Here is a 10,159-nt window from a genome sequence, read left to right on the forward strand (position 1 = left end):
CCTCTGGTTCTGGACTTCCCCAACATTGGGAACATTCTTCCTGCATCTAACCTGTCTAACCCCGTCAGAATTTTAAATGTTTCTATGAGGTCCCCTCTCATTCTTCTGAACTCCAGTGAATACAAGCCCAGTTGATCCAGTCTTTCTTGATAGGTCAGTCCCGCCATCCCGGGAATCAGTCTGGTGAACCTTCGCTGCACTCCCTCAATAGCAAGAATGTCCTTCCTCAGGTTAGGAGACCAAAACTGTACACAATACTCCAGGTGTGGCCTCACCAATGCCCTGTACAACTGTAGCAACACCTCCCTGCCCCTGTACTCAAATCCCCTTGCTATGAAGGCCAACATGCCATTTGCTTTCTTAACCGCCTGCTGCACCTGCATGCCAACCTTCAATGACTGATGTACCATGACACCCAGGTCTCTTTGCACCTCCCCTTTTCCTAATCTGTCACCATTCAGATAATAGTCTGTCTCTCTGTTTTTACCATCAAAGTGGATAACCTCACATTTATCCACATTATACTTCATCTGCCATGCATTTGCCCACTCACCTAACCTATCCAAGTCGCTCTGCAGCCTCACAGCATCCTCCTCGCAGCTCACACTGCCACCCAACTTAGTGTCATCCGCAAATTTGGAGATACTACATTTAATCCCCTCATCTAAATCATTAATGTACAGTGTAAACAGCTGGGGCCCCAGCACAGAACCTTGCGGTACCCCACTAGTCACTGCCTGCCATTCTGAAAAGTACCCATTTACTCCTACTCTTTGCTTCCTGTCTGACAACCAGTTCTCAATCCATGTCAGTACACTACCCCCAATCCCATGTGCTCTAACTTTGCACATCAATCTCTTGTGTGGGACCTTGTCGAACGCCTTCTGAAAGTCCAAATATACCACATCAACTGGTTCTCCCTTATCCACTCTACTGGAAACATCCTCAAAAAATTCCAGAAGATTTGTCAAGCATGATTTCCCTTTCACAAATCCATGCTGACTTGGACCTATCATGTCACCTCTTTCCAAATGCACTGCTGTGACATCCTTAATATTTGATTCCGTCATTTTACCCACTACTGATGTCAGACTGACCGGTCTATAATTCCCTGTTTTCTCTCTCCCTCCTTTTTTAAAAAGTGGGGTTACATTGGCTACCCTCCACTCTATAGGAACTGATCCAGAGTCAATGGAATGTTGGAAAATGACTGTCAACGCATCCACTATTTCAAAGGCCACCTCCTTAAGTACTCTGGGATGCAGTCCATCAGGCCCTGGGGATTTATCGGCCTTCAATCCCATCAATTTCCCCAACACAATTTCCCGGCTAATAAGGATTTCCCTCAGTTCCTCCTCCTTACTAGACCCCCCGACCCCTTTTATAACCGGAAGGTTGTTCGTGTCCTCCTTCGTGAATACCGAACCAAAGTACTTGTTCAATTGGTCCGCCATTTCTTTGTTCCCCGTTATGACTTCCCCTGATTCTGACTGCAGGGGACCTACGTTTGTCTTTACTAACCTTTTTCTCTTTACATATCTATAGAAACTTTTGCAATCCGTCTTAATGTTCCCTGCAAGCTTCTTCTCATACTCCATTTTCCCTGCCCTAATCAAACCCTTTGTCCTCCTCTGCTGAGTTCTAAATTTCTCCCAGTCCCCAGGTTCGCTGCTATTTCTGGCCAATTTGTATGCCACTTCCTTGGCTTTAATACTATCCCTGATTTCCCTTGATAGCCACGGTTGAGCCACCTTCCCTTTTTTATTTTTATGCCAGACAGGAATGTACAATTGTTGTAGTTCATCCATGCGGTCTCTAAATGTCTGCCATTGCCCATCCACAGTCAACCCCTTAAGTATCATTCGCCAATCCATCCCAGATGATGTGAATATGGAAGCTTCACGCTGGTGCAATACGACTGTATTCCAGGGGGGTTAGAATTCATTTTTTGTCGGAGCTGTGCAGCGGGAGCATACTCTGCATTGAACCCATGCTGTACACGGCATGGGAGCGATAGATGCTGACAGCAACTGTCCAAATTATGAATGGAAGAAAAGAAAGAAAGAACTTGCATTTACAGAGCGCCTTTCACCACCTCAGGACTTTGCAGTCAATTAAGTATGTTTTTGAAGTGTAGCCACTGTTGTAATGTAGGAAACGCGGCAGCCGATTTGGGCGCAGCAAGCTCCCACAAACAGCGATGAGATAACGACCAGATAATCTGTTTTTAAGTGATGGTAGTTGAGGGATAAATATTTGGCCAGGACACCGGGGAGAACTCGCCAGCTCTTCTTCGAAATAGTGCCGTGGGATCCTTTACGTCCACCTGAGAGGGCAGACAGGGTCTTGGTTTAACGTCTCATCTGAATATCTGCATTTAAGGGGACACTAGATAAGTTCATGAGAAAGGGAGGTAGGAATAGCAGATAAGGTTAGGTGAAGCAGAGTGGGAAAATTCTCAGCCTTCTGTTCAAATCCCTTCATTATCTTGCCCTCCGTATCTCTGTAACCTTCTCCAGCCTTCAACCCGCCGAAATCTGTATGTTCCTCCTATTCTGGGCTCTTGTGCATCCCTAATTTCCTTTGCCCCACCACTGGCGGCCGTGCCTTCAGATTTTTATATATTAAGGGAATCTGGAACTCCCTCCCTAAACCTCTCCGTCTCTCTTTCCTCCTTCAAGACGTTCCTTAAAACCTACCTCTTTGACCCAGCTTTTGGTCACCTGCCCTAATTTCTATGTATGCGGCTCGGTGTCAAATTTTTTATCTCATAATGCTCCTGTGAGGCACCTTGGGACGTTTCACTACGTTAAAGGCGCTATATAAATGCAAGTTGTTGTTGTTGTAAGCCACCATATGACCAATTCCATTCTTGATGGGGATTGCCCAGCCACAAGCACATTTCCTTCTCCCCAGGCCCCCACCACCCCCCCCCCTCCCCCCCAATGCCAACGCACACCCTTACTCTGGAGCTCTGGTGTCGGGTCCCAGGTCGCGGTGCAAAGAGATCCTGTCGCTCGCGAAGACGTTGAAGCCCTGCTTCAGGAAGCCGACGGACCTCTGGGTCTCCTCCTCGAAGCTGAGGTTGTCCAGTACCACAGCGTTGCCCAAGGCGCCCGGCGCTTCCGGGTCCCCGTGGCGTCGCGGCACGGCCGCTCCCAGCTCCACGCCGGAGTAGTACCCGGGCTGGCAGCGCCAGCCAACGTCGGCCGGTCTCCTGACGGGAGCCTTGAGCAGGCTGAAGGCGTAGTCCGTCTGGTGCTGGTCTCTCGCCCACTCCATCTCAGCTATTTCGAAGAGGCGATTCGCCAGGAACAGGGCCAGGGTACAGGCAGACAAGATGAGCAAGAGCTTCCGAAGATGAAGCATTTTCCTCATTCTTTCCTGCGTGACAGACGACAAGATTAGCGTCATAGTTAAAACATAAGAAATAGGAGCAGGAATAGGCCATTCGGCCCCTCGAGCCTGCCCCGCTACTCAATAATATCATGGCCGATCTTCTACCTCAACTCCACTTTCCCGCCCCATCCCCATATCCCTGATTCCCTTAATATCCAAAAATCTATCAATTTCTACACTGAACATACTCAATGAGTGAGCATCCACAGCCCTCTGGGGCAGAGAATACCAAAGAATCATCACCCGCTGAGTGAAAGAAATTCCTCCTCATCTCAGTCTTAAATGGCCGACCCCTTATCGTGAGACTGTACCCCCTAGTTCTAGACTCTCCAACCAGGGGAAAATAGCCTCTCGGCATCGACCCTGTCAATCCCCCTCAGGATCTTATATGTTTCAAAACAGGTGGTATTGCATCGGCTGACAGTTATACTCAATATTCAGTTCCATTGCAGTCAATGGAATGAAATATAAGACGCTGCAATTTCGAACCAGTGGTATGCGTTTTTTTTTGCTGGCCAAAACTGCGAGAGCCCCTGCACCTTTCACGACCTCAGGACACCCCATAAAGCATTACAGCCACTGGTGCACTTTTGAAGTATAGTCACTGTTGCAATGAAGGAACTTGCTACAATTATGGGCAATCTGGTCTCCATTTGTCACCCTTTTAGTGTTTCAATGGAGCAAAGGTGTAGATCAGCCATGATCTTATTGAATGGCGGAACAGGCTCGAAGGGCTGAATGGCCTCCTCCCGTTCCTGTGAATTGGGATAGCGTGTCTGAATTTCCTCTGGTGGGCAAGGCTTCCCTCAAAATTACCTCCCCATCTTGTATGTTAACATGGCCAACTTTGAGCTTCATCTTCTTAAATACCAGATTTTTTTCCGACATGTAGAATTACACAAACCATGCACTGCAGCACAGTATAAAACTGCAAAAAAATTAAAATCTTAGAGATTACCAATATTCAATATGCTTTGCATCGTGAACGATATCACAAGTGCGATATCAAACAGAATTAGACACTGATCTATACGTGATATTAGGACAAAAGCTTGATCAAAGAGGTAGGTTTTAAGGGGCATCTTAAAGGAGGAGCGAGTGATAGAGAGGGGGAGAGGATTAGGGTCAGAATTTCAGAGCTTAGGGTCGAGACAGTGAAGACACGGCCACCGATGGTGGGGTGAAGGAAATTGGGGATGCAGAAGAGTATCCTGCATGGCTACTGTTTGTACTATCACAAGGTGTGCCACCAGAGGGCACTGCAGTGGGAGACTTGTAGGTTACCTGTACAGGTGTGCCTGGCCTAGTATAAAAGGCAGGCCACCAGGTGTGATCCTCACTCTGGAGTTATCAATAAAGGACTAAAGTCACTATAGTTCAAGTACAACACACTGTCTCGTGGAGTCATTATCAGAGCATCCAAGGATATAACATTGAGATGTTCCAGGGCCTGCAGTTCGGAGCTATAAATAAAGCTAGAGTGCCGGACCTTGGAACATTATGGGCCGCCCCGACCTGTGTGAGAACCCACCGCATGTTGGGGCTATAAATAGAGCTGGGACACCGGACCCTGGAACATCGTGGGTGAAGGTACGGCGAATGAGCCGACAGGACCCAGAAGAGTCGAGGGCCCAGGGGCAGCACAGACCTGCCCACACTGCGATATGTGTGCGCACTAGGTCCGTGCAGCAGAGCAGGTCTCCAGTTGTCCTGGTTCAACCCTTGCCACTGGATAAAGGCCGAGCTCTGTCCAGCCCGTGTGGTGGCTGATGTGCATCTTCCACCCCCTCAACTGGAGTTCAGGACTGGAGCATCGGGTCCTTCATTGAAACATCTGTGAACTCTCGTGGAAGCAAGTCATCCTCGTTCGAGGGACAGCCTATGATGATAATGATGATGATGATAACATTGAGAACCACAGAGATCTCAGAGGGTTGTAGGGCTGGAGAGAGGTTACAGAGTTAGTGAGGGGCGAGGCCATGGAGGGATTTGAACACGAGGATGAGAATTTTAAAATGGAGACACTGCTGGACCGGGAGCCAATGTAGGTCAGTGAGCACAGGGGATGGATGGGTGAACGAGACTTGGTGTGAGTCAGGATACAGGCAGCAGAGTTTTGGATGAGTTTCGAATAGCGACCATTTGCCATGATTCTCAGGTTTGCAGGTTGATGCCTATGAATAGCAGCAAGCCCTTCTCTTATTCCAGCCACATTGGAGAATGCCTGGGGTAATAGGAGGAGGAAATCTCAGCATTACAGCTCTTTTATAAATGACAAATGGTGCGAAATTTTAATTTGAAAGAAGATTGTTCCCAATTTTCATAATTGTCAGGTTTTAGCGCAAAATGTTCTCCTGAGTTTAGTGTCACCGGTCACTCCTATGAGCAGACCTTATGTCCCCTACTATCTGGAGTGCACCTTTTCTATCCACCACTGAGTTGGATCCTACCCTTTGATGTGTGAGTAGGGTAGCTCCCCAATGTTGGAATTCCACGGAGCGAATTTCTCACAATATTCTGAAGTGGTTCTCGACTGTATAACAATCCTCCCTTTATCAGCTGTGGCTCAGTGGGTAGCATTCTCACCTCAGTGTCAGAAGGTCGTGCGTTTGGGTCCTACTCCAGAGACTTGAACACATTAATCTAGGCTAACACTCTGAGTGAGCAGAAGAAGATAAGAATTAGGTGCAGGTTTAGGCCATTTGGCCGCTCAAAACTGCTCTGACATTCAATAAAAACATGGCTGATCTTCTACCTCAACTCCACTTTCCTACAATCCCCATCTCTTGGTATCCAAAAATCTATAGATCTCATTCTTCAATATTCTCAGCGACTGAGCATCCACAGTACTCTTGGGTAGAGAATTCACCACTCTAAGTGAATAAACTACTCAGTCCTAATTCCTTATTCTAAGACTGTGACCCCTGGGTCTAGACTCCCCAGCCAGGGGAAACATCCTCCCTGTAACTGCCCTGTCAAGCCCTGTAAGAATTTTGTCTATTTCATTGCAATCAGCTCTCATTCGTCTATACTCTAGAGAATATAGGACTAGTCTCCTCAATCTCTCCTCATCGGACAATACTCCCATCCCAGGAATCAGTCTGGTGAACCTTCGTTGCACTCCCTCTATGGCGAGTACATTCTTCTGTAGTTAAGGAGACCAAAACTGTACACAATACTCCAGGTGTGTCTCGCCAGGGATCTATATAATTACAGTAAGACATCTTGGGGCCCCTCCTTAAGATTCATTACCGGAGTGGATAGGCTTCACCGACCAGGGGCAGGCGGATGGGGCAACCCAGCTGAAATTGGCACCGGGCCGGGAGCGGCAGGAACGGGTTTCTGCGCTGCTCGTGCTGCCGTCCCGTCGGGCACGCGCCAACTCCGCACTGACCGGTGGTGACCCCCCTCTCCGACCCCAGTGGGAAATTGCCCAGCGGGAGCGGCGCTGCTGCTGGTCGGTGCCACTGACTGCTTTCCCTTGTGGGAAACTGTGTGTGTGGCTGAGCGGCAAGCCCGCCCTTAAAAGGGGAGGGCGCGCTGCTGGCGCCTCCATTTTATTTTAATTGTCGGGCTGACTCCGAGGCCTGCCCGGCAATGATCGCCACGGGTTCGGCCGGGCCACCAACAGAAGGGGAGGGACTTTGTGACGCGGCATTGCGGCGCTGACAACGCGTTGGGGCGCCCGACCCGACCGAAGGGCACTTCCGCCCCTCAGCACCGACCCGACTGGAAATAGACGCCAAACAGCCAAATATGGATTGGGGCGGAGATATTTCTTAAATATCAGTAAGTGCGCCTATTCTTTGTCGGGGGCGGAGGGGGGGGGCAATTTCGGCCCCCTTTACTCTTGATTTCAAATCCTCTTGTAATAAAGGCCAACGTACCATTTGCTTTCTTATTTGCTTGCTGAACCTGCATGTTAACTTTCAGTGATTCGTGTACAAGGACACCCAGGTCCCTCTGAACACCAACATTTCCCAATCTCTCACCGTTTTTGCATCCTCCTCACAACTTACATTCCCACCTAGCGTTGTATCATCAGCAAACTTGTATATATTACATTTGGTCCCCTCATCCAAATCATTGATATGGATTGTGAATAGCTGAGACCCAAGCACTGATCCTTGCGGTAGGTACCCCACTAGTTGCAATCTGCCAACCTGAAAATGACCCGTTTATTCCTACTCTTGTTTTCTGTCTGTTAACCAATCCTCAATCCATGCTAGTATATCATGCCCAATCCCATGAGCCCTAATTTTGTTTAATAACCTCTTGTGTGGCACCTTATTGAATGCCTTCTGAAAATCCAAATGCACTACATCCACTCGTTCCCCCTTATCTATTCAGCCAGTTACAATCTTAAAAAACATGATTTCCCTTTCATAAATTCGTGTTGACTCTGCCCAATCCTATTATTATTTTCTAAGTGCCCTGTTACCACGTCCTTAATAATATATTCCAGCATTTTCCCTACTACTGATGTCAGGCTAACTGGTCTGTAGTTCCCCGTTTTCTCTCTCCCTCCTTTCTTAAATAATGAGGTTACATTTGCTACCTTCCAATCTGCGGGAACTGTTCTAGAATATATGGAATTTTGAAAGATGACAACCAATGCATCCACTATCTCTATAGCCATCTCTTTCAAAACCCTAGGATGTAGGTCCTCATATCCAGGGGATTTATCGGCTTCCAGTCTCATTAATTTGTCCAGTACTATTTTTTTTACTAATACTAATTTCTTTCAGTTCCTCATTCTCGCTCGACCCCGGTTCGCCATTACTTCCAGGAGTTTGTTTGCGTTTTCTTCCATGAAGACAGACACAAAGTATTTGTTTAATTTCTCTGCCATTTCCTTATTCCCCATTATAATTTCTTCTGTCTCAGCCTGTAAGGGACCCACATTTACTTTTGTGAATCTTTTCCTGTTTACATACCTATAGAAGCTTTCACAGTCTGCTTTTATTGCTCTCACTAGTTTACTCTCATATTCTATTTTCCCTTTCTTCATCAATTTCTCGGTCCTCCTTTGCTGAATTCTAAAATCCTTCCAATCCTCAGGTTTACTGCTCTTTTTTACAATATTATATTATAAGCCTCTTCCTTTGATCTAATACTATCTTTAACTTCTCTTGTTAGCCACAGTTGGATCACTTTTCCTGTGGGCTTTTTAGTGCCTTAAAGGAATGTATATTTGTTGTAAATGATGTATTAATTCTTTAAATACTAGCTATTGCTCGTAATCCATCATACCTTTTAATGTAGTTTCCCAATCTACCTTAGTCGCCCCTCATACCTACGTAGTTTGCTTTGTTTAGATTTAAGACCCTAGCTTCAGATTTAACTAAATCATTTTCAAACCTAAGGGCTCTTTTACTACAAGGTTATTAATTAACCCTCTCTCATTGCACAATACTCGATCTAAAATAGCCTGCTCCTGAGTTGGTTCCTCAACATACTGATCTAGAAAACTATGAATTTGTCCTCCACATTATTACTGCAAATTTGGTTTGCCAAGTCTATATGTAGATTAAAGTCCCCCATGATTACTCTATTACCCTTGTTACATGTGCCTCTAATTTCCTGATTTATACTCTGCCCTACAACATTACAACTACTATTTGTGGACCTATAAACAACTCCACCAATGTTTTCTGCCACTTGCTGTTTCTTAGCTCCACCCAAATTGATTGTACTTCTGGAGTTTTGGAGCCAAGATCCTTTCTCTCTACTGTCCCTATTAAAATTTGTCTCTCCCACCCTGGCCGTTCCCCCGGTACAACCTTCATCTTCGCTCCCTCAAGTCAAAATGGTGTAGACTTGAACGGATGTGGCAGTCAACTGGTTTAGCCGTTCACCGCCAGATCTGGCTCGAATACATAAAACACCATCGGTTCTTACTCTTGTCTACAAAAACTGCTCACTATTCCAGAATCATTCTGGATTGCAAAAATAACCCCAGGCTGCTATTCTCTGCTGCTTACTGTCTCTTTAAATCTCTCTCCCCTGTCTCCACCACACTCACCTCCAACAAGTGTGAGGAGCTCATGGACTTCTTTGTATTAAATATTGAGACTATCCGATCAGCTGCCTCTGCGAGTTCCCTTCCTCCACCTAGCCCAGGGCCAAATTTCATCTGACGCTCTCACCTGCCCTAGCCCTAAACTCGTATCTTTCTCTAATTTCTTTCTGATCTCCCCTCTTAATCTCTCCAAACTCATCTTGTCCATGAGACCCACTTCCTGCTCTCTTGACTCTCTTCCCACTAAACTGCTGACCACCTAACTTCCTTTTCTGACTCCCATGTTAGCCGACATTGTTAACGGTTCTCTGTCCTCAGGTACTGTTCCCCTCTCCTTCAAATCTGCTGTCATCACCCCTCTCCTCAAAAAAACAACCCTTGACCTCACTTTGCTTGCTAGCTATCGCCCTATCTCCAACCTCCCTTTCCTGTCCAAAGTACTTGAACGTGCTGTTGCCTCCCAAATCCGTGATCATCTTTCCCTGAATTCAATGTTTGAATCCCTTCAATCTGGTTTTCGCTCCTGCCACAGCATCGAATCGGCTCTCATCAGTCACAAATGACATCCTTTGTGATTGTGACAAAGGTAAACTATCCCTCCTCGTCCTTCTGGACCTGTCTGCAGCCTTTGACACAGTTGACCACTCCATCCTCCTCCAACGCCTCTCCACCATCGTCCAGCTGGGTAGGACTGCGCTTGCCTGGTTCCATTCTTATCTATCTCATTTTAGTCAGAAA

At 46.8% G+C, this 10,159-nt stretch overlaps 1 protein-coding gene across 9 annotated transcripts in view; it reads right to left on the reverse strand.

Moving 5' to 3' along the window:
- LOC139229753 (polypeptide N-acetylgalactosaminyltransferase 6-like) overlaps positions 1-10,159 on the reverse strand; it is an 80,636-nt gene that overhangs the window by 59,255 nt on the left and 11,222 nt on the right. For 7 of the 9 annotated variants that reach the window (XR_011587792.1, XR_011587791.1, XR_011587790.1 and 4 more), the window contains one exon: positions 2,966-3,384. Coding sequence is in view for 5 of the 9 variants with exons in the window: in XM_070861314.1 (XP_070717415.1) it covers positions 2,966-3,378 (413 nt within the window). In the remaining 4 variants the exon portion in view is untranslated. Of the gene's footprint in view, positions 1-2,965; positions 3,385-5,985; positions 6,056-10,159 lie in introns of those variants that run through there. The other 2 variants (XM_070861315.1, XM_070861318.1) reach the window with 2 other exon arrangements.

Source organism: Pristiophorus japonicus, chromosome 19 (assembly GCF_044704955.1).
Source record: "Pristiophorus japonicus isolate sPriJap1 chromosome 19, sPriJap1.hap1, whole genome shotgun sequence".
Classification (NCBI taxonomy): Eukaryota; Metazoa; Chordata; class Chondrichthyes; family Pristiophoridae; genus Pristiophorus; species Pristiophorus japonicus.